A 25,727-nucleotide genomic window follows, 5' to 3' on the forward strand; every position below is an offset into this window, starting at 1 on the left:
CTGCAAATGCTGAAATGGCTTGGAAATTAACTACTTATTTGAAAACAGATGGTTTTGTACACAGAGATACCACAGATTCCACAGAGGAAAAGGAAACCATGAGAGTCTGTCTCTCAGGTTTGGACTGAGAATAAAAATAGGCCCTTGCATTTTAGGTACACAGAGGCCCAAACAGCCCACTAAATACTGCCTTTCTATGGCACCTTATAGCAGCCCCTCTGGCATTTGCCAGAACCCACAGATTGCCAGTCCTGGCCTGCGTCTCTGCTCACAGGGACCATTTTTATGTAACCCCCCTTACTTTGCTCCATTGTGAAGTAGTAAATTCTGGAACCTAAAGTCTAGAGAACCAATGCAGCACGCACTATAGAAAGTAGAGGGACTTCAAATCCTAGAAACCACCACTTCACAATGAAATTAGATGAAGGAGGGGTTGTATTCAACCCAAGGGAGGTTGTTCTTACAAGTAACATGGCTTCCTATCATTCTGTAGAATCTGATATATCTGATTATACATTTATTTTTGGGAGTTCAGTATTTATGCACCTTTTCTTTGTAAGCCCAATGAATGTCCTGATGCCAAAAACAGAATAACTTCCCTTCAAGGGGATCTTTCTCAGCCAGTGCAATGAGCATTTTGGCTTTTGTTTTTATTTTTTTCTTGATCCATAGGTTAAGAATCCCTGATTTATACATTGTTACATTTAATTATGATGTTTGGTTAATTCAGAAGTGGATTAAACAAGCAAATGATAACTTTCATAGATTGTTTTCTCCCTTGAAGTTATAAGTACAAATGGAGCTCCACTGTGAATTGTGCTAGGGCCCCATTCTGAGAGAGGGAAAAATTATACAGTGGTGTGAAAAACTATTTGCCCCCTTCCTGATTTCTTATTCTTTTGCATGTTTGTCACACTTAAATGTTTCTGCTCATCAAAAACCGTTAACTATTAGTCAAAGATAACACAATTGAACACAAAATGCAGTTTTTAAATGAAGGTTTACAAATCTACATGGGCCTGTGTGAAAAAGTGATTGCCCCCCTTGTTAAAAAATAACTTAACTGTGGTTTATCACACCTGAGTGCAATTTCAAAGGTTATAAAGCCATTTCTAAAGCTTTGGGACTCCAGCGAACCACAGTGAGAGCCATTATCCACAAATGGCAAAAACATGGAACAGTGGTGAACCTTCCCAGGAGTGGCCGGCCGACCAAAATTACCCCAAGAGTGTAGAGACAACTCATCTGAGAGGCCACAAAAGACCCCAGGACAACATCTAAAGAACTGCAGGCCTCACTTGCCTCAATTGAGGTCAGTGTTCACGACTCCACCATAAGAAAGAGACTGGGCAAAAACGGCCTGCATGGCAGATTTCCAAGGCGCAAACCACTTTTAAGCAAAAAGAACATTAAGGCTCGTCTCAATTTTGCTAAAAAACATCTCAATGATTGCCAAGACTTTTGGGAAAATACTTTGTGGACCGACGAGACAAAAGTTGAACTTTTTGGAAGGTGCGCGTCCCGTTACATCTGGCGTAAAAGTAACACAGCATTTCAGAAAAAGAACATCATACTGTAAGGAAAACCGTAAGTCCTTCCCAAGATGGCGTCCAAGATGGCAGCCCCCTGGATCCTGCTGGTCGCAGCACGATGACGTCAGCGTCTTTCCGTCCCCGGATTGGTCGCCGGCGTCGGAACGGACGCCGGCGTCAGAACGTGCGTCAACGTCAGGACGCTGGCGTCAGTGCGTCAGCGTCGGCGTCATGACGTCAGCGCGTCCAAAATTGGCGCCGAAACCTGGCCTATTTAAAGCAACTCCGGGATTCCCTCAATGCCCGATTATAGGTTTAGTTTACTACTCCTGGGTGTGATTCATTGCGAACTTCTTGATATTTGTGTACCGACCTTTGCCTGAAAACTTCGACCTTGAACCTCTTCTGCCTGGACTGATCTTGTTGCCTGTTTGACCATTCTTCTGTTTCATCCTTATCTGTACTGCGAACTTGGACATTGTTATTTCCTCCCTTGGTCCTCACTACTCCTGAGGCCTTTGGCCTTACATTATAATCGGGCCATGGACCCTTCGGAGGAGAATCCAGCGCCGCCTGATGTCGGTGGAGCGCTTCGTGGTCTGGCTTCCCGGATGCAGTCCTATGAGGTACAGCAGTCTCACTTTGGCCAGGCTCTGGAGACCATTCTTGCTAAGCTGTCGGCTTTAACACCCGCCGATCCTATTCCTGCACCTATATCTGCGGCCCCGCTTCACGTCTCCGAGCCCCGCATTCCGGCCCCTCCACTCTACAGTGGTGATCCTGCAGCCTGCCGTGGGTTTATCAACCAGTGCGAGGTCCACTTTGCACTCGCACCCAGCCAGTTCGTGTCTGAACGTGCCAAGGTGGGCTTCATATTCTCCCGTCTGCAAGGGAAGGCACTGGAATGGGCTTCGCCTCTATGGGAGAAGGAGGATCCCATTATCGATGATGCTAGAGCCTTCGTTCGAGAACTTCGAGTGGTCTTTGATGCTCCGGGTCGTGCCACTGCTTCCTCCGCACGCCTGTTCCATCTTCAACAGGGAACTCGCTCTGTCTCGGAGTACGCCATTGAATTCCGCACCCTGGTTGCAGAGACTTCGTGGAACAATGACGGGTATCACGCTGCCTTTTACAACGGCCTGGCGATACGTATAAAGACTGATCTGGTGTCCAGGGAAATTCCATCCCGTTGGGAAGATCTAGTCGCCCTGGCCATAAAGGTAGATACTCGGCAGAGGGAGTTTCAAGCTGAACTCGACAGAGAGCGCTCCCCAACCAAAAGATTCCACAGGTTCCAACCTACTCTGGCTCCTCGTTTTCAAAGACCCATTCTTCTCAACCCGGCTTCCACCTTGTCTTCTCCAAATCCTGCGGCTCCTGCTTCTTCTTCCCTGCCTTCGGAAGAACCAATGCAGATCGGACGGGCTCGTCTGACCGAACAGGAAAAGCTTTGGAGAAGGGCTGCTGGACTTTGCCTCTATTGTGGTGGAAAATCCCACTTCGCCTATGAGTGCCCAGTGAAGCCGGGAAACGCCAACACCTAGGTAAGACTGGGGAGACTTACCTGGGTGGAATTGGTCCCTCTCCCCATTCTTCTGCTCAACGCTTCCTCCTTCCTGTGCAGATTCGTTTTGGAACCCGGACGATTTCTTCTGAAGCTTTCCTTGACTCCGGCGCAGCTGGGAATTTCATGGATAAAGTCTTCGCTGAAAGCCACTCTATTCCCCTGCGACCTCTGGCTGTTCCTCTTCGTGCATTGGCAATTGACGATCGTCCACTTTCCTCTGCTACAATTTCCCACTCCACCGATGAACTTTCCGTTATTGTGGGATCCATGCACCTTGAAAGATTGTCCTTCCTTCTAATTGATTGTCCTTCTACCCCCATTGTACTTGGTTTGCCCTGGTTGAATATTCATAACCCAGTAATCGATTGGGCTTCGTCTCAGATCTCCCGATGGAATTCCTTCTGCCAACAAAATTGTTTACCCACCAAATCCATCATTAAAGCTTCATCTGTGTCTTCCAATTCTTCTTTGCCCTTTGTTTATCAAGCCTTCTCTGATGTCTTCAATAAAATGTCTGCCGAAGTCCTGCCTCCCCATCGTCCCTATGATTGCCCCATCGAACTTCTTCCTGGAACCATGCCTCCCAGGGGTCGCACCTATCCGCTCTCTCCTTCTGAAACCTGTGCCATGAAGGAGTACATTCAAGAGAACCTGCAAAGAGGTTTTATTCGTCCTTCCTCTTCCCCGGCTGGAGCCGGCTTCTTCTTTGTTGAGAAGAAAGATGGAGGTTTGCGGCCCTGCATTGATTATAGAGGTTTAAATAAAATCACAATTAAAAACCGTTATCCCCTTCCTCTCATCTCCGAACTGTTCGACCAACTCAAAGGGGCTTGTCTTTTCACCAAGTTGGATCTTCGTGGGGCTTATAATTTAATCTGGGTCAGAGAGGGAGATGAATGGAAGACCGCTTTCAACACACGGGACGGGCATTATGAATACCTTGTCATGCCTTTCGGTCTCTGTAACGCCCCCGCGGTCTTCCAAGAATTTGTGAATGACATTTTCAGGGATTTACTGGGCCAGTATGTGGTGGTGTACTTAGACGATATCCTTATTTTTTCCAAGAATCTTGCTGAGCATCGTCTTCAAGTTCAAGAAGTACTTTCTCGTCTTCGAAAGAACAACCTGTTTGCCAAGTTGGAGAAATGTTCCTTTGAAGTATCATCCATCTCCTTCCTAGGATACATCATTTCCCAACAAGGCTTCAAGATGGACCCAGCCAAGGTTTCGGCAATTCAAGATTGGCCTCTCCCCACCAGTGTCAAGGCTGTTCAAAGATTCATCGGCTTTGCTAACTATTATAGACAGTTTATTAAAGGTTTTTCGTCAAAAATTGCTCCAATTCTTGCTCTTATACAAAAAGGGGGTAAACCACAGCACTGGCCTACTCTAGCCTTGGAAGCCTTCAAGACTCTTAAAGAATCCTTTTCATCTGCCCCAATCCTCAGGCACCCTGAACCTCTCCAACCTTTCTTCATCGAAGTAGATGCCTCGGACATCGGAGCAGGAGCAATATTATCCCAAAGATCCTCTTCTGATGGTAAACTGCATCCGTGTGCCTTCTTTTCCAAAAAGTTTTCCTCCTCCGAAAGGAATTATGACGTTGGGAACCGGGAGTTACTGGCCGTCAAGCTTGCTCTAGACGAGTGGAGACACTTTCTTGAAGGGTCATTGGTCCCTGTGACCATCTTCACCGACCACAAAAACCTAAAATATATCCAGACCCTTAAGCGCCTCAATCCCCGACAAGCCAGATGGGCATTGTTCTTCTCACGTTTTAACTTCATCTTAACTTTTCGTCCTGGTTCAAGAAACAAGAAAGTGGATGCTCTTTCCAGAAGTTTTATCCCTGAAGATCCCATCTCCGAAGACCCAGAATCCATTTTGCCTCCTACAAAGATCATTGCTGCCCTGTTCCCTTCCCTTGCTTCGCATCTCTTGTCCATTCAATCTTCTGCTCCTGTGGAAACTCCTGTGGGTGTAGCCTTTGTTCCTCCTGAGCTTCGTCAGTCCATTTTGATCCAGTCTCACAGTTCTAAGCAGGCCGGTCATCCGGGAATTAAAAAGACGACTGAACTTTTATCTCGTCTTGTCTGGTGGCCTTCCTTAAGAAAGGATGTTAAAGATTTTGTTTCTTCCTGCTCCACTTGTGCTGTATCCAAATCAGGACATTCTCCTCCTAAAGGCCTACTTTTACCTTTGCCTGTTCCATCCCGCCCTTGGACCCATTTGGCAATGGATTTCATCGTGGATCTTCCTGCTTCCTCTGGCTACACCGTTATCTGGGTGGTGATTGACAGGTTTAGTAAGATGGCACACTTTATCCCTCTCCGGAAACTCCCTTCAGCTCCAGAACTTTCTTCGTTATTTATTAAACATATTTTCCGTCTCCATGGTTTTCCTGCTGAGATTGTCTCTGACCGGGGGTCCCAATTTGTTTCAAAGTTTTGGAGGTCCCTTTGTAAAGCCCTGGACATTTCTCTCCAATTTTCTTCTTCTTATCATCCCCAGTCTAATGGAGCGGCAGAAAGAGTTAACCAGGCTCTTGAACAGTTCCTTCGGTGTCATGTGTCCCTGTGTCAGGATGATTGGGCTGACCTCCTCCCTTGGGCCGAATTTGCACATAATAATGCCATACACTCTTCCTCTGAAAAGTCTCCTTTTTTTTGTGTTTACGGTCTTAACCCCCTGGCCTTTCCTCAAGATCTACTGCTCACAAATGTCCCTGCCGCTAACGATCAGGCTGCCCACATGCTGGCCATCTGGCAGGCTACTACTGTCAACCTGGAGAAGAGCTCGCTTGCACAGAAGAAGTTCGCTGACAAGAGAAGGGTTTCTTCCCCTCTGTATGTTCCTGGTGACAAGGTCTGGCTGTCTACCCGCAATATCCGCCTCAAAGTTCCCTCACCTAAACTTGGTCCCAAGTTTATTGGTCCCTTCCCTATCACCGAGATCATCAACCCTGTGGCTGTGCGCCTGCAACTTCCTCCTGAGATGCGGATCCCCAATGCCTTCCATGTTTCTTTACTTAAACCTGCAGTTTCGTCTTCTTCTTCTGCTTCTTCCCCAGCTCCTGTCGTTGTGGATGGGCATCAAGAGTTCGAGGTAAAGAAGATTTTGGATTCTCGAATTTCTAGAGGCACCCTGCAGTATCTTATTGAATGGAAAGGATTCGGTCCTGAGGAGTGCTCCTGGGTAAAAAGCTCCGATGTCCATGCCCCTCTCTTGGTCCAAAAATTTCATCGGAGATTCCCGTCCAGCCCAGGTGGTCCTGAGGCCCCCCCTGAGGAGGGGGGTACTGTAAGGAAAACCGTAAGTCCTTCCCAAGATGGCGTCCAAGATGGCAGCCCCCTGGATCCTGCTGGTCGCAGCACGATGACGTCAGCGTCTTTCCGTCCCCGGATTGGTCGCCGGCGTCGGAACGGACGCCGGCGTCAGAACGTGCGTCAACGTCAGGACGCTGGCGTCAGTGCGTCAGCGTCGGCGTCATGACGTCAGCACGTCCAAAATTGGCGCCGAAACCTGGCCTATTTAAAGCAACTCCGGGATTCCCTCAATGCCCGATTATAGGTTTAGTTTACTACTCCTGGGTGTGATTCATTGCGAACTTCTTGATATTTGTGTACCGACCTTTGCCTGAAAACTTCGACCTTGAACCTCTTCTGCCTGGACTGATCTTGTTGCCTGTTTGACCATTCTTCTGTTTCATCCTTATCTGTACTGCGAACTTGGACATTGTTATTTCCTCCCTTGGTCCTCACTACTCCTGAGGCCTTTGGCCTTACACATACCAACAGTAAAATATGGTGGTGGTAGTGTGATGGTCTGGGGTTGTTTTGCTGCTTCAGGACCTGGAAGACTTGCTGTGATATATGGAACCATGAATTCTACTGTCTACCAAAAAATCCTGAAGGAGAATGTCCGGCCATCTGTTCGTCAACTCAAGCTGAAGCGATCTTGGGTGCTGCAGCAGGACAATGACCCAAAACACACCAGCAAATCCACCTCTGAATGGCTGAAGAAAAACAAAATGAAGACTTTGGAGTGGCCTAGTCAAAGTCCTGACCTGAATCCTATTGAGATGTTGTGGCATGACCTTAAAAAGGCGGTTCATGCTAGAAAACCCTCAAATAAAGCTGAATTACAACAATTCTGCAAAGATGAGTGGGCCAAAATTCCTCCAGAGCGCTGTAAAAGACTCGTTGCAAGTTATCGCAAACGCTTGATTGCAGTTATTGCTGCTAAGGGTGGCCCAACCAGTAATTAGGTTCAGGGGGCAATTACTTTTTCACACAGGTTTGGATTTCTTTTCTCCCTAAATAATAAAAACCCTCATTTAAAAACTGCATTTTGTGTTTACTTGTGTTATCTTTGACTAATAGTTAAATGTGTTTGATGATCAGAAACATTTTGTGTGACAAACATGCAAAAGAATAAGAAATCAGGAAGGGGGCAAATAGTTTTTCACACCATTGTAGAATCAGAGATGCCCAACCTAAAGGCCTTCAGATATCAGTAGATGCTTTGAACAATGCATCTTTAAAGCAATGTGCTCATGCATGCACACATTTTGAGGTCAGAGCGCACAAGGAAATTTGTGTGAAAACACATATAATTTACTGCTTATTTAAACCCACCCAACTTTTAGTGCTCAGATTTTTAAAGGCCAAGGCAATCCTCTTTTTAAACCATTCACAGTCTGCTAGATCTCCTTTTCCTCTCCCTAACCACAAAGTTATTTATGCAATATAATAAATATATTATCTCTCTTCCATTCGGTCGCCATATTGCTTTCACATACTGTACATATTAAAGATGTCCATTTATGCATGCACAAAAATAAGGGAACAGCAGCTCACACAGTAACAAACAGAATCAAGGTCTTAGTCTGAGGGAGAGAAGGCAGCATTATGGATTTCTATTACTGCTTCTACTACTATTACTTTCTATTTTAAAGGATTGTAGTGCTGCAATCTTCATCCGTCTGAAACTATTTCACATTGAGTTTAATCTGGAGATAATACAGATAATAGTTAAGCTTACTACAAATTGTCTTTAAGAGGGTTAGCATGTTCTTTATAAAAGTGTACCCAAAAGATAACTGTTGCACTTGCAGCCAACGAGAAATCATTGGGAACACTATTTGGGGTAAATCCTAACTGATTACTATAGTATATGCCTGGTCAGCCTTTGCCCATTGCTACTAATATTATGCAAAGGAAAGCAGAACAGAAGTTCAAATATAGAAACACACAGCTATGGAGAGCAGGTCCATCATGATTTTTTGTTTACTATGACGTACATTAGGGATGTAGCGAACTGTTCGCCGGCGAACTAGTTCGCGCGAACTTCGACTGTTCGCGTCCGCCGCAAGTTCGCGAACGTCGCGCGACGTTCGCCAATAGGCGTTCGCGTCAAAATCGGTCGCCCATTCGACCATTCGATCGCTAAAATCGAACGATTTTCGTTCGATTCGAACGAAAATCGTTCGATCGAACGATTAAAATCCTTCGATCGTTCGAATCGAACGATTTTCGGATGATCGAAGTTCGCGAACAGTTCGCGAACAGTTCGCAAATTATGCCGGTGTTCGCGAACGGCGTTCGCGAACACATCGGCGGCGGTTCGCTACATCCCTAACGTACATGGAAAATAAAAGCCTCTATAAATAAAAAGGTCCTTTTCTGGCCATTAAAGGAACAGTAAAGTCAAAAAATAAAAGTGTTTTAAAATAATGAAAATATAATGCAGTGTTGCCCTGCACTGGTAAAACTGCTGTGTTTGCTTAACCTTTTAACCAAGAACTGTACGTTCTCCTGCAGCTGAGCCCTTCTCTCTGCTTTGGTGGCTTTTGCCACCTCTGCAGAGTGTCAGGAGGGCATACAGCCCCCCGGGCAACGTGGCTGGGGGGCTGTCAAGTCGGATCTGCGCCGCGATTGTCGCAGATCCGACTTTTAAAGTAGCAGAAGCGCAATGGAAGCGCTGCTGCTACTTCCTTACCTGATCCACGTCGCACCACTCGCCCACTCACTTCCTGCTGCGCAGTAACTCTGCTAACACGCTGCCACAAGTCCTCCTTCAGTTCCAGTGATCCTCCTGCTTCAAAAACGGTAAGTGCACATTTTTTTACACACTTACCTGCACTTACACATACCTACATTACATTTATACACTTACACAAACATTTTAGTAAAGATTGGAATTTTTTATAAATTTTTTTTTTACTTTAGCACACTGGGTCCCTTTTGTACACTTATTTACACTTAATTACATGTATTTGCACACTCAGACAACTTTCAGAAGTGCACAAATATGTATACACAAAAACTCACAAACTGGTGGTTTTTTTTTTTTACTTATTCATTGTACCATTTGTTTTGCCTAAAAACATGTTATTTTGACAGCGTGACTATTGGATAATCGATTTCGGACACTAATTATGCTGTCAGATCAATTATTTTGTTATTTCATTGATTTATGCTATTTTTGTGGTTTTATTGCAATTTTATCCATGCATTATTGTTCCTTATGTATCTTTAGTATAGTTTTGCTGTTTGGTGCTTTTGTATAGAAAGATTTATTTTACTTAGTTTGATTCGCCAGAATATATGCTTTCCAAAAATATACAGTTTTCTGGGGATCTTTTTACAGTTTTGGGGTCTTACGGCACATAACGCACAGTTTCGGCTCTCTTTTCTGCAGCTTAGTTGACTAGCGTGAAAATTCATATGCATGTTTTTCATTTGGGGTCCGTACACGCCACATACTTTGGTAAATCTTTGCATATTGGGCATCAAACTATTCAGTAGACCTCTGACGTCCATATTTAGGGTGATTTGTCTTTATACGTAAAACATTGTGTGCGATAAATGCGGCAAACTGCAACAATTTTAGGCGATTTTCAGAAATGTTGTAAAAACCTCTACGTTTAGAAAAGCTTTTCAGTTTGGTGTAGAAAGACGTCTTTATCTTTTTTGGATTCGTCAGAATGTGTACTTTCCAAAAATATAAGGTTTTGGGGGGGTCTTTGCTGTTAGGAGGGTCTTGAGGCATATAATATGAAGTCAAGGGTCTATGTTCACAGAAGGCGAATCGGCAGCGGAGAAAAATCATATGCACTATTTTCATTTGGGGTCCGCACATGCCAGCTGCCTTGGTATATCAATGCATATTGGGCATCAAACTGTTCAGTAGACCCTTGGCATCAATATTTATGGTGTTTTACAATTGTATGCAAGAAATTGGGTGAGATAAATGCGCCAATTGCAATATTTTTAGGCAATTTCAAAAATGTAAAAACTGTTGCTTTTATCGCTAAATTTAGGAAAGGCTTGCGACTTGGTACTTTGGAGTACAAAGACATGCATACCCAATTTGGATTCGCGGGAATGTGTACTTTCCGAAAATATATGGTTTTCTGGGGTGAATGTATTTTTTTCTACCTTTGCTCCCCCCCAAAACTATGTATATGTGTTGATTTTGCAGTACCTGAAATGACAGACCATATGGGGGTCTTCCTTATGGGGGTCTTCCTTTTGGGGCCCCTATATGCCGCATGCTTGGGTACACCTATACATATTGGGCATCAAACTGTTCAGAGGACCCTAGGCTTTCATATTTGGGGTGATTTCTCTTGATACCTAAAAGTATGGGGGTAATATGATGCTGCAGGGTAGAAATTTTGAAGTCATTTTTGGAAATGTCACCAAAATCACCAAATTTAGGAATGGTTTGCGGCATGGTACTTTGGAGTACAAAGACATGCATACCCAATTTAGATTCGTGGGAATGTGTACTTTCAGAAAATATATGGTTTTCTGGGGTGAACTTACTTTTTTCTACATTTGCCCCCCTCAAAACAATGTAAATGTGTTGATTTTGCAGTATCTGAAATGACAGACCAAATGGGGGTCTTCGTTTTGGGGCCCCTGTATGCCACGTGCTTGGGTACCCCTATACATTTTGGGCATCAAACTGTTCAGAGGACCCTAGGCTTTCATATTTGGGGTGATTTATCTTCCTTTTGGGGCCCCCAATACCACGTGCTTGGGTACACACCTGTTCATATTGGGCATCGAACTGTTCAGTGGACCCCAGGATTTCATATTTGGGGTGTTTTACATTGAGCATCCCAGAGCATCAGTGTTTCAAAATATGGGGCGTTTGCTCTTTCCTGTAGAGAATCAGACTATACTTTGAACTGGTTACTAACGCTATACACCATAGCAACGAGGGTTATATAGGGTGTGTATGCGCAGGATACGTGAGCATGAATAATACTAGGCGCACATTATACTGATCATCAAGGATAATGGGAATAGTTCAGGCGTAGTGGACGAACGAGGCGTCCACACATACCAACAATTTGACAAACTTGAATTGAAGGCATGCGCACCATCCACTGATGATTTTTCAGAACAGCGCATGCTCAAAAGATAGAGTGAAGCGCCTGAAGGACCATACTATTTGCGCAACCGGAACTGACAACACGTATGAGGAGCCAAGTGTGGGCAGCGCATGCGCAATGGACATATTGAGGAGCCAAGTATGGGCAGCGCATGCGCCTGAGAGTACTCTCGGCAGGCGCAACCGGAAGTGACGTCATTCGGGAGCGCCTTGTCAGACGGACGGCTAGAATCGGCTATTTAAACTGCATTTTGACACACACCCGGCACTTATGCCCCTGAGGAAGCCGCGCAAACGGCGAAACGCGTCGGGCTTGTGGCATAGGTGGACGGTGGGCGACTAGCTCCCACTTGCTCCCCACGTAGCTAGGTAGGAAAAATTGGCCTGGGGAACTTTTGGAAGGGAGGGTTCTGGGATTGCGACTGGCATCCATTACTCTAACTGCTTGCAAATAGCACGCTGTCAATTAAGACAGTTGTAATTGTGCTATACACCGTTCTACCTATAGCCTGGTTTTTAAATGGTTTTAGGGACACTTTTCCCGGACTTCCTTACTGTCACAATGGAGTCTTGTTGTTATGACTTAGTTTGTTGGTGGTGTGTATTATGGTTTTAATATATTTATTAAAAGTTATGTTTTAGCCAGTAACTATTGTTAAGAGTATCTGAACTGGTTAGCTTTCAGTCGACAGGGCTTTTAAGGCTTTGTGTCTGGCCCAGCTGACTGTACTTTAATTGGGATTGGTGTTTTACATTGATACCTAATGATGTGTGGGAGATATGTTGCTGTAGAGTGGAAGCTTTGAGGTCATTTTTCAAAAAATTCACCAATTGCTTTGGAAATTTGGTTGTGTACTGCTTGTAGATTTTGAGCTATACAAGTGAGAAATCTCCATAAACTATATATATTTGGTATTGCCGCGTTCAGGAGACATAGAACTTTCTAAATTGGCTGCGTTCTCGTACATAAAATAAATGATGTTTCTGATATATGTGATTGTTCTTCGTGAAACATGATTTTTTTCATTTTATTAGACACTTAGAAGCCTATATTTTTTTACAGAAGTAGAATTACACCAAAATTCTTGTATATTGTGAAAGTTCAGGTTGTCCTGAAAAAAACAATATATTGTTTTCCTGGGTAAACTGAAAGACCACCCCAGGAAAGGCCCTTAAAGTGAAAGAGTGCAAAATATCTAAAAACTGCTTGGCAGTAGATGTTCGCATCTAGGACAAAACGGCTGGCAGGGAAAGGGGTTAACAAACACTACTATTGTATATATAAATAAGCTGCTGTGTAGCAATGGGGGCAGCCATTCAAAGGCGAAAAGGCTCAGGTTACATATCAGATAGCAAATAAGCTCTGGCTGTCTAATGGTGTTATCTTTTATCCATTAGTTATCCTGTGCCTTATAGCTGGTTTTCAATTTCCGCAATTGCTCCCCAGCAGCTTGTTTATATGAACTATAGTAGTTTCTGAAGCAAACAGATCAGTTTTACCAGTGCAGGGCAACAGTACATGATATTTTCATTACTTTAAAACACTTAAATTTTTTGGTGTTATTGTTCCTTTAAGCACAGCAGAGTTAACATGGAAACCAGAAAAAGGCGTTTTACAATGTTTTTTTTGTGCAGCTGTGATATGTCACTTTATCCCTTGAGTTCATCTTTGCTATTATAGTCAGTTCAACTTTCTAAAAGCATTCAATTGTGCAGTTGGCCAAGTCATCCATGAGACGTCCAGTACTATTATATCAAATATGCAAGCCCTAGCAAGATATAGTCTTTTCAAAAAAGTAAAAGAAGAAATTTGCAATGGGAAATTGAAAATGTTGCTGATGGCAATTTCAGAATGTATTTAGGTTGTTTAACAAAGCATGAAGAAAAGATGGCAGTCTGATAGCTCTCAGCTCTAGTGGCATGACAAAGCCCTGAGACAGGCACAGATCATTATATACAAACACTCAACAAAACATACTTTTCTACTTGTGCCTAAAACAACGTGCAATGTTTTGAAAATTTATTTTTGAAAAATAAAACCATTTACATAGTCATTAGTCACATAGGTTAGGTTGAAAAAAGACATCCATCAAGTTCAACCTTTAACGTCTATATAAAATCTGCGTAACTGCTAGTTAATCCAGAAGAAGGAAACAAACCCTGTGTGAAGCCTCTCCAATTTGCCTCAGAGGGGGAAATAAATGCTTCCTGACTCCAAAATGGCAATTGGACTAGTCCCTGGATCAACTTGTACTATGAGCTATCTTCCATAAATATGTATTCCCTCATTTGCTAAAAAGCCCTCCAACCACTTCTTAAAGCATCTAAAGTATCAGCCAGCACAAATGATACATTTTTCATTTTTAAAAAAAATGGTTAAAAATGTTAATTTAAAATTTTTTCTAATTACATTTTTTTTTAAATAAAAAATATCATTTGGTTCTAGCTATATTAGAACATCCAAATGTGTTATATCCTGTTTAAAATGAATTGGTTTACACCATTACTGGATTTTGTACAAGTATGTGATCCATTATTCAGAAACTTGTTATCCAGAAAGCTCCGAATTACAGAAAGGCCCATAGACTCCATTTTATCCAAATAATCCAAGTTTATAAAAATGATTTTCTTTTTCTCTGTAATATTAAAACAGTACCTTGTACTTGAGCCATACTAAGATATGATGAATCTTTTTTGCAAGCAAAACTAGCCTATTGTGTTTATTTAATGTTTATATAATTTTCTAGTAGAAGTAGTAGGTATAAAGATTGCTATAGTGGCCACACTCCACTTAATGTCGAAAATTCCAAGAAGAACAGCATCATTTTCAAAGTTAAAAAACCTTTATTTCTTCATGGCTACGTCCTGGCTCTTTTTCAAAACAGTGGCTCGAAACGTTACTTTATTTCTGGTTGTAGCCATGAAGAAATAAAGGCTTTTTAACATTGGAAACGGTGCTGTTCTTCTTGGAATTTTCGACTGTATTTTTTTATGCCTGAATCACATATAAAGGTACCGTATATCCCAACATTCAACATTCAAATATGTATGGTTTTTGTCTTACTCTAAATAAAATGTGAAAATGATACTAAAGCTACTTTTTACTTACTTCCTGATCCTAAAGAACAAAGTCCACTGAGAAGCTTCTGTATTAATATAAACCCCTTCCTTCCCTATGCTATAGCCCGGTTATCTTTTTAGAAACAAAACAGCTCATTATACAAAGGATTTCTCAGTGGCCTGTTTAAATTTGCTTTTTGGGATCAGGAAGTAGAACGTGGCTTTTGTTTCAATTTCAATTGTTGCTCTTTTTTAAGCAAGTCAACAAAAACTATATTTACTAAATCTATATTTTAAAAAAGAGGAAAATAGGCAAAAAGCCTTGTTCATTGAACCAATGTTGAAAAGGGGGAATACTGTTTTTTTAAATGTAGAAAGCGTTGGGAAGCCACTTAAGCTGAAAACAATCCTGAGGGCTGCTAAATAATTATTTGGATTTGCTATTTATGAGCCCCTACTAGTCTTCAGGGGCTCTATTTTTCAGTATGTTTATGTTTGGGCCTCTAAAAGAAGAAATTAAAACATGAGGCCAATGAGAACAACATCAAAGAGGATGGAAGCAAAATATTGCCCCAGAGGCAATTAGGATTAGTCCTCTTGGCCTTCCCACAAATTTAAACCTGTGTCTTTATTATATTTAAACGCCTTTTACTGCCTGATCCCTTAGAATGTACTCATATCCTTTTATTAATATAAAGAAATAGCAATGAAATCTTTTTCCATTAGTACAATTATGGGATCTATTATTATTCATAAGGCTTTTGAAAATACTTTAGTACAAAATCCCACAGTGCCTTTTTAAGCATAGAGGGTATTGTGGGTTTCCCTTTCTGCATTATCTTCTGAAATGAGACAATTTGTGTTTCTATTCTGGCTGATTCTTGGCAAATATTTTGCATCTCTCACAAATATTTTCCATAAGGATTGGAATTTATTTGCATCAAAATACACTAAAGCATTGTATTGATTCAGAAGGTTGATTCTAAGTACTATAATGTATTTAGGTGCCTTATGACAGGGGGAGTTCTGTGGGGAGATCATTTCTGCTTTTAGTTCTGCAAGTTCTTGAATCAAAGTTTGTATCTCAATAAGAATGGATCTCGTATTCTTTTGTCCCAAATGTCCCAAACATCCATCTTAAGCTACAAAGCCTTTTTTTTTTGTTCATTGACCTGATTTTTATAAACCCGCAGTTCCTCATTATGTTCATAGGTCAGTTTGGATGTCCCAGGGCTATGTTGTATTTCCTCCTTGGTTCTTATATCAGACAGCTGCTTATTTAGTACATCTGAACCTCGGACTTGCCATACTGTCAGGAATATGCAAAATACTGCAATAACTAAGCTAAGGGGCAGATTTATTAAGGGTCCAAGTGAAAAAAACTTTTTTTGTCAAAACTCTCAAATTCGAATTGTGAATTATCAAACTCGATTCGAGTTTTAATTAAAATTTTGAGATTTTTCATACTCTGGCTCTTTAAGAACTCAAAATCGACTATTCTCCGGCCTTAAACCTTCCTGAATTGCTGTATAAGTCAATGGGAGAGGTCCAGGGATTAATTTGGTGATGTTTGCAGCCTACCTGGCATCAAGTTTTTTCATTTAATTTGAGTATTTCCAATTTGAATCAAATTCGGTTTGAGTCTTCGGGTTGATACAATTCGTCTGAGCTGAGAAAATTTGATTTTAATAATAAATTTTGAATTCGAAATTCGACCCTTGATAAAAGTGCCTCTAAATGTTACACTGTTTGTCAGTGTTAAAACAATAGGCTAAATCGCATCATTCTCTTTAGATATGACGCTTTCAGATCTTTTCAGAAAATTGCATCAATAAAGCAAATAATTATTTGAACAAAATCTTCACAGAAGTTTCTTATATCAGACCACTACTTGTGAAGAGAAGTGAATACATCTGAACGCCCAACATGCCACACTGCCTGGAAAATAGCATATTTATCTTTTAGTGCCATTCTTTGAGATCTACCTACCATTTCTACCTTCCATTTCAGCTAAGTCTTTGGGCACACAGGCAATTGTGCTCTCCGCACTAGCAATGCAGTTCCCTACACCAGCTCCAGTGCTCTAAATGGTATGCACCAGGTGCGAGGGGGGGCAGCATCAGACAAACTACCTCAAGGTGGCATGGACCACTGAAACGCCACTGGTCTTAATTACCGGTGTGTAGCTTTTTCATATAGCAGTAGTAAATATATACTATCTGCACTAGTATAGAATAGCCCAATCTGCTTGTTCAGATGGCAGGTGTGTATGCAGCTGGAGTAAACAAACAGCTGAATTAAGCACAGCATCTGAAACATATTTTGTTGCAGCTGGCTGTACCCGCTAGAGAATGGTTAAATCTGACTGGTGAGAAAGATTGGTGGGTGTTTTGTGAACAAAAAATATTTTTCAACCTCTTTGCAGGGGTGAGGACAGTACCTGAAATGTTCTGTTGCAAATGAATATGTGATCAGATGAAATAACACATTAGTCCCTGGAACAATTTACCATATAAAAGATCATTGCTTAAGGAAACCATTTTTTCAAAATGTAATCTTAAATAATCTTATTCTGAGAGGATGATCCTAAATCTTTGTATGTAAGATGTGGAAAATATGCCAAGTAAGAGCACCCAAAAGAAGTTCTAATATATCTTCAGTATCTCTTGTGTCTGAAGCGACATAATATCTGCTTCCGTTCTCCAGATTCTTGGCTTAGACTTTGTATCTGCCCCTAAATATTCTTTAAAATGTTTGGAACTCTGCTTTAGAAAGTGTTCAGTTATTGCCTTAAACCTGTACCGTATATACTCGATTATAAGCCGAGTTTTTCAGCATCCAAAATGTGCTGAAAAAGTCTACCTCGGCTTATACTCGAGTCAGTGGGCAGTAGCTGAGATTGCAGTCACTGCCCACTGACTCGAGTATAAGCCAAGGTAGACTTTTTCTATACAAACAGTTAACTTGGGGAGAGACTGCAATATCACACAGCACCCTCTGTTGGTTATATGAAAGAATAATAGTGCGCCCTCTGTTGGTTATATGAAAAAATAACTGTGACTGCAATATCACACAGCGCCATCTGTTGGTTATATGAAAGAATAACAGTGACTGCAATATCACACAGCACCCTCTGTTGTTTATATGAAAGAATAACAGTGCGCCCTCTGTTGGTTATATGAAAGAATAACAGTGACTGCAATATCACACAGCGCCCTCTGTTGGTTATACGAAAGATTAACAGTGATGGCAATATCACACAGCACATGGTAGTGGGACAGTGGGACAATGCACACAGTAATCCGTTTGGCAATTCTCTGTCACCATCAACTTTGCAAAGAAGTCCGGTTGATTGCTGGGGGGGGTCGCTTTGGCGGAATGTGCGCTGCTGGGAGACAGGGCTGTAGTTGTGTCTAGGCTTATACTCGAGTCAATAAGTTTTCCCAGTTTTCGTAGGTAAAATTAGGTACCTCGGCTTATACTCGGGTCGGCTTATACTCAAGTATATTCGGTAATAAGAATAGCAAATAAGTCAGTGGTGCTGTCAGAGATGTATTGCATTAGAATGTATAGGGTGATTGTAGAGAAGATTTATAGGAAGACCATTTATACTTTTAGTTAATGAATTCCTTATTCAGAGGTTCCATCTCCCCCAAGGATTTTCTTAAGCACCATGTCCTCCTCATTATCCTTCTCATATTGTTACCATGTCCAAATGTCTGTCATCAGCTGCAGAATCTTTCCCAATTCTACCTGCCATTTCAGAAAGGAATGTGTATTCTAACAGTACAGTTGAGATAATTGATAAGATACCAATAAGAATGATAAATTCTTTGCTGCACTACATATTATTTCAACTATTTATTGCTGCTTTTGGCTCAGACTGTAAGCAGTCCTATAAATAATGGGAAATTGCATGGCTAACCCTGCTTATTCCTCTGTGAAGACAGCTCTTTAAATTTCCTTGTCAATCGATGTCTGCTATTAGTGCCCAATGGAGCAAGTAAGTTATAAAGGTCAGACTAAGATCCTACCCAAATTTGCTGTGAATACCAAAATCACACAATTACAATGTATGCGCCAGGAGAAAGGGGTGTAAGAAGAAATAGATTTCATGCAGTTTTTGGTTTACAGTAGTCTGTGTCCAAATAGCATGTTTTTAATAAGGAAGGCATGTGTGGAAGATGGTAATTCTGCTGAATTAAACAGCTCAGTTATGCACTCACAGTGGAAACACACACTAGGTCAATGGGACCCGGACAGTAACTTTGCACAGAGAGCATTTCTGAGCTATTATCACTTCACTCATAAGTGCATCATTTTTGTAAAATGCTATAGTGTACTACTGTTTGCAAATTCTGGAGTGTAATCCCAAAAGTGCTGATATCTATCTTGTATGCCATTACCAGCTGGTCAGTTTGCCTAGTGTGTATGAGGTCACATATCTTGATGTTTGATTATCCACATGTGTCCAGGAGCTACAGTTATGTAGTAACCTGAGCAAAGATGGCCCTTGCCTAATTACCATTACAGGTTAGCTTTTACAGGTCTTTGTTACCACATACTCTAATTACTTATTTATTCAGAATATTTTTTCAAATAAATTTGATAGCTCTGACTTTAATCTAACAAATCTTTTATTCTGCATTGCCAGCTTTTTTAGCTAACCTTTACTTACTTACTAGATCACACTAGTTTTTGACAAAGCTGTAAAAACAAACAAAGAAATAGAGCAGAATAAAGCATTTTGTTTGTGCTGTTCCAGAGATCTGAGTACTTTAAATGTATCTTACAGGATCACAAAGGTAACATCTCTGAAATACAAAGAATAGTCACTTGTAGCAGCTTGCTCTGTGCACTTATTCCCTCAGGGTACTGGTGCAGAGCTGGCTCAGGGCTCGACTCATGTCTATTTCTTATGGTCTCATATAAACCCTACAGCTGCACTGTACACGCTGCATCTCCCCCTCCTCTGATCTTAAAAGTTCTTACTATAAGCTAGGGGTGGCGAGTGTCTATGAGCTGTGTGGGAGGGCTGAGTGGAAAGATATCCCACATCAGTTGTCTGTCCGTTACAGAGGAAACATTGGATAAGGATGTCTGCCTTTTTCTTCCTATTTCCCTTCTTTGCCACAGCTCTGAGTGTGGACCTACAACCCTACAGCCATAGTGCCATGCTGGATGGGCAGGGCAAATACATGTTGCACTGGAGGCATCATGGCACTTCAGTCACCTTCCTGCTACAGGTGGAGACCTTAGGCTACGTCGGTTTTGGATTCTCTCCCAATGGGGATATGGCTTCTTCAGACATTGTTATTGGAGGAGTGGAAGGAGGCAAGCCCTACTTGCAGGTAGGGATTGTTATCTGCACCCAGTAATTATTTCCTGCAGGAATTAGCACAAACACCGGAGATCTCAGCAGTATACATACACCACCACTTATGCTTAACTTCTGTGTAGGCAATATTTGGTTTATAGAAGTGCATTTCAAGAGCATTTTGGGTTAATGTGTTTTTCATGTCATCTTATGAAGCACCAAACTAATAATTACTGTGTGGGAGGATAAAAGAAACATTAAAATTCTTAATGCATAGTGGGAACTCATGTAGATATTTTTAATGTAAAATATATACAAGCTTATTTTATTTAGGTTGAACTAGATGGACGTGTGTCTTTTTTTCAACCTAACTTACTATGTTACTATGTATTTATGCTGCTAGCTATTGTTATTTTTCCTGTCCCTTTGCATATCGGTTAGACTGCAAGCATTCTGTATAAGTTAAGTCTGTATACTGCTGTGTATGTATATGCTTTCATGTCTAGTAAAATATATAATAATAATAATTCTTATTACAAATACATAAGTTTAGTAGACTCCCAGCTGCATGTGATGAAAGCCTGGCTGAATACCGATCTTCAGTGATTGACTCATGCAGCGCTTTCCCACTAGAAGACAATCCCAGTTCATGCTGACACTGTTTGTGAATTAAACCCAGATTACTTGGAAGCACAGCAGTGACAGGGGAACAGAGAGATGGGGGTGACATTAGAGGAGCAGGACAGATCTTATTTTAATACTGTATTTCTAAATCTTATTTAAAGGCTTTTATTCTATGTTAAATAAAGGTAGCATATTTACAAACACTTATTTTACAACTAGTTTTGTACAATGTTCAATTTAGACAATGAAAGCAGATACCTGGTTTTATTAGCATTAACACCATGATTGCATAATTAATTACAGTACATATAAACAGTAGATTTAAATTGACACAATTTAATATATTTAAAATACATTTTTTCGTCAATTTTATTGTATGTCAAGATCCTTTTTTTTTATCTCTGCTTGTTTTAGATATGTTTTAGATAGCAGTCAGAGCCAAAAACAAAGAGAAAACAGGCAGAGCTGTAATGTGCTTCAGCTATTTCTAATGCCAAGTATTCTTTTACAGAAATGTTGGTTCATCACAGATTTTTTGAGGCTCGTTTCTTTTGCCACCAGTTCCAAAACACAATAGACTGGAAGAACATTTTCTTAATAAAAATAGCCCCAGTAAAAGTTAAACTGATTTTCTAGCTGCAGTAGCTGACTTCCTTGGAGTAAATATTAAATATTTTACAATGCATCGTGGATACTGTAGTCTTTTTTTGTAGGTGTCAGTGATAAAAGATTATAACCAGACAGTCTCAGCAGCAAACCATATTTTAGCTGCCTCCCTTCCCCTTATTTATGTGAAGTGTATTATGATAAGTAGTTTGGCAGTCAGAAAAATCTTGAACCGCTAATTCATTTGTAGCGCTATAGTAAATTGAGTGCACCTAACTCTACTATGGGCTTCACTCCTATTACATATGCTCCGGATGAGACCTTAAATCTTAGGGAGTGAGCCTTCGCATCGAGGTGGAAGCAGGGTGTAGTGCAACTGTAACAGTAATCAAGGTGCAAAGAATTGGGCGCCAGTGGTTCTTATAACTTAACCAAATAACAGATTTATTGAGCACATTATACAATCCTCAGTGGAGTGTACATAAATCAGAGCAATGCAGGTTCATACAATACATTGAATAGGCAGTACTCACAACACCTTTGGTCAGTATGATTCTCCTCAGAGATAGGAACAATACATGCAGCTTTGAGGAGGTACACCCAGCTTTCAGCCTTTACCCTAAGTGGAACCTGAGGGGAATCTATCTACCCTAGGTCTGTACACTTAGTACATCTTAATCCCACTACAATCCTCGTAGGAGCCTCAGACTGCTCAGCTAAATAAACTGACTGACTATCACTCCTAGAGTGATCTATAAGTGTGAGTAACCTATTCTTACTAGACCTGACCTGTCTAGGTTCCAACTCGAGCTCTGCCTCCTGCACAGGCTAGAGCCAGCACAAGATGGACCCTGAACTCCGCCTTCAGAGCCTTTTATACTCTAGCACAGCCCTCTGCTGGTCACTAGGGGCAACAGCAAGAGTCAACAGTACCCCTCCCAACTGTACTTTAGGACCCATTTAGGTGTCCATAACATGGAGGGACTGCCTGCACAAAATACTAGGGGTGGCTATTCTACACATCCCTACACAATGATGCAATAGCAGACAAAATTGGATTTAGGAACAGAAATGCTCTTTGCAATGCAGCATTCTTAAATGTGAATACAAATATGTTGCAATTGTATGTATTATATTAGATCATACATACCCAATACCAAATGCATAGTAATAGGTGTGTCAGAGTTCCATGACCTAAACAAAAAAGTTCCCATTTAGACAACTGTCTGTAAATTAACAACCCACTTTATTAAAAAAAAAAAAACATTTTTAAAACCATCTTTTCAAGATTGTTACCCCTCTTCTTCTTCTTCTTCTCCCTCCTCCCAGAGGTGTGTCAGCAAGCTCTGTCCATGGCTGAATGATGAAAAAGAAGTGCTGCTGGGCATGTCCCTTCCTTCCTTTATGGATTTATTTGCATGCTATTGAACTAATTGGCTGGCATGATTCAGCCAGTTCACTCAATGACATGAAATAAAACTGCACATGGCAACACAGATCTCTGCTCAGAATTACCCCGGTCTGGTGTGTTTTTTGAAGAAAACATGAACTTTATTGGGGTAGATAATCAGTAATTTTATTGACTGTGGGGTGTCCAACATATTGGCATTCCCAATGATATCTGCTTTTGTTGTCCTTTAAGGGTTAAGTCACACATGGTGTTCTTAATTATAATGTATATTATACAAACATCTGTGGAAAATAAAAGAGTTTTGAAATGTGTATACAGGTATGGACCTGTTATCTAGAATGCTCAGAACCTCGGGTATTCTGGATAAGAGATCTTTCCATAATTTGGATTGTCATACCTTAAGTCTGCTAAAAAATAATTCAAATATAAAATAAATTCAATATAATTGATTAGCCTCCAATAAAGATTAATTATATCTTTATTTGTATCAAGTACAATGTTCTTTTTTATTATGACAGAGAAAAAGAAAATCATTTAAAAGATGTGAATTATTTGGATAAAATGGAGTCTTGGGAGACAGCCTTTCCGTAATTGAGAGCTTTCTAGATAACGGGTTTCCAGATAACAGATCCTATACCCAGTGCTGGATTAATGAGATGTGAGGCCCCTAGGTTACACTTTCCACAGGGCCACTTCTAGGCTACTCCCAGTTTACAAATATAAAACAATTAATCGGGGTCATGGGTGCATGGGGCCCAAGATCTAGCTTTTTTCAATTATTCAGTTTTTTAAAGAAAAAAAAAAGCTAGATGGATAATAATAACCTTTGGGTATGCTCTCTCCCTGTTGGATAAGCAGAAGAAAACAACACGCCTCCCATACCCATAAGTACCTCCTCATCCAACTCCTCTCGTCTTAGTACTAAGCACAAACAAGCTTAGGGTGGGTATGCTGCCATAGGGATGACCAGCAAAATAAAATTACGCTAAGTATGAAACAATTTTCCTTTTTCCTGGTCATCCCTGGCAGCATAATAATAACCTTTGGGTAATACCACAGCAATAAAACACAAAGGAAGGGGAAATTAACATGCTGAATATGCTTTAATCAACAAAAGCTGCAAGGACAGTCTGTCCAATAGAATCTCTGAAAAATAAAACTAATTTATAATGCTTACGAATTATGAGATGATGCCCAGGTAGCTGCCCTGCAGATTGTCTCTGAAGAGACTTCTGCTGCTCAAAAAGCTGCAATACTCCTGGTAGAATGTGCCTTCATGCCTGAAGGTGATGGTCTGTCCTGCTCTGTATACTCCTTGGAAATAGCTTTAGTAATCCAGCTTATCTGTGTTCTCTTAGATGCAGGTTCCCCTTTTCTTGCACCTGCTGGAATAATGAATAGTCTCCTAGATTTCCTAACTTCCTCTGTTCTTTGAATGAAGCTTGGAGACACCTTTTGACATCTAAAGGACTCTCTTCTCTAACTGAAGGCATAAATGGAAGAACAATAGGTTTATTAAAATTAAAATTAGACACCACCCTTGGTAAAAAAAAGACAGGACCAGTTTCAAGACCACCTTCTCCTCATGGAAAACTGTATAGGGTTGATCCACAGACAAAGCTTGCAGCTCTCCAACTCATCTAGCCGATGTCAAGGCTACCAGTAAAATAGTCTTCAGAGACAATGGGCAAAGGGAAATATTAAGACCCAGCTCCAAGGGGGCCTTAAAGGGGAAGGAAACCTAGTCGGCACAAACCCCCCACCCCCATCCCTTTTGTTGCCCACCCTCCGCCCTCCCCCCTGGCCTACCCGTCCCGCTGGGCAAATGCCCCTAACTTGTTACTTACCCTTCTGCGCAGGTCCAGTCCAGGGAGTTCACAGACGACATCTTCTTCCACGCGATCTTCTTCCTGCTTTGAACGGCGCATACGCAGTAGGATCATTTCGCCGGTATGATCTACTGCGCATGCGCCAAAACGCCGTTCACAGCAGGAAGAAGATCGCGTGGAAGAAGATGTCTGGACTGGACCTGCGCAGAAGGGTAAGTAACAAGTTAGGGGCATTTGCGCAGCGGGACGGGTAGGCCAGGGGGGAGGAGGGAGGGTGGGCAACAAATGGGAGGGCGGTTGGGATGGTTTGCGCCGACTAGGTTTCCTTCCCCTTTAAGGACCAGAGGAAGATCCCATAGAGGAGCAATCATTTTCAATGGTGAAATAGTGATGCCGGTGCTCAGACCATAATTGTGTGCACAGATATAAAAAATACAAAAGGTCAGGGCCACACTCTCTGCTCTGTCTGTAACATGGATTCCCTGCTATAGGCTGCTGGGAGTTGTAGTCCATAGGGGGTAAAGTGACACTTGTATCTGTGTGTGTAACATTATTAACACATAAATAGTAAAGTTAGTGCTCAGACCATAATTGTGTGCACAAATATAAGAAATAGAAAACTTTGCAGCATACAAAAATAAAAACTATTAAAATTAAAAAATCCCAATCTTGTATTCATCTTTATTTGCTTGTATCCAATTGCGATAAGTCCAGGATGGTTAAAAAATGTCCATTTGTTAAAAAAGAACAAAATGTCCAATAATATAGAAACAGTGAAAAAATTTCCTGAAAGGAACAAAAGGTATCAAAACATTTCACTTTAGGCAGGCCACTGTCTAACTAAAACCTGCCCTACTTAACGATGAGACACTGCACATAATGCCTGTCCCAGGTAAAGAAACCTGAACCAAGCATGTAAGGGCAAGACATCCTATGGTCAAAGGGATACAAAAATACCCAAAGTATTTGATAGGTCCCAATTTTTCAACACTCCCTATGTGACCCAGCATATATTATGTGGATTATAGTACAATATTTACTCCAGCATATATTGTAGTGATTTATCTCCTGTAACTCACCCCATATTACATTTACAGCAGGAGATCTGTGTAAGACTGCATATAACTGGCATTGAATCTTCATAGTCTTAATATCTGCAAAAAAAGCCTATTTTGGGTGTGCCTTCAAAGAGCTTTTTTTGAGGGGTAAGTTGAGTTGGACTTAATAAATCTTTAAGTGAAGAACCTCGTTTGTACGCAAAACTGGGATATTGTTTAAATGAGCCACCATACTTGTCATCTGATTGCAGAATTGGCTAAAACTTTTTAATAATCTCTTCTATTTTATGGCTTTTTTTATCGTATCTCCCTACAAA

The 25,727-nt window shown here is 41.2% G+C and overlaps 1 protein-coding gene across 2 annotated transcripts in view; it reads left to right on the forward strand.

Moving 5' to 3' along the window:
- Positions 1–19,492: 19,492 nt before the first annotated feature.
- The window catches only part of LOC121394238 (DBH-like monooxygenase protein 1), an 84,000-nt gene continuing 77,765 nt past the window's right edge, over positions 19,493–25,727 (forward strand). The window contains exon 1 of one of the 2 annotated variants that reach the window (XM_041564623.1): positions 19,493–19,916. In XM_041564623.1, coding sequence (XP_041420557.1) covers positions 19,662–19,916 — 255 coding nt within the window. In that variant the 5' untranslated portion in view covers positions 19,493–19,661. The remainder of the gene's footprint in view (positions 19,917–25,727) is intronic. The other variant, XM_041564624.1, reaches the window with a different exon arrangement.

Source organism: Xenopus laevis, chromosome 5S (genome assembly GCF_017654675.1).
Source record: "Xenopus laevis strain J_2021 chromosome 5S, Xenopus_laevis_v10.1, whole genome shotgun sequence".
Taxonomy (NCBI): domain Eukaryota; kingdom Metazoa; phylum Chordata; class Amphibia; order Anura; family Pipidae; genus Xenopus; species Xenopus laevis.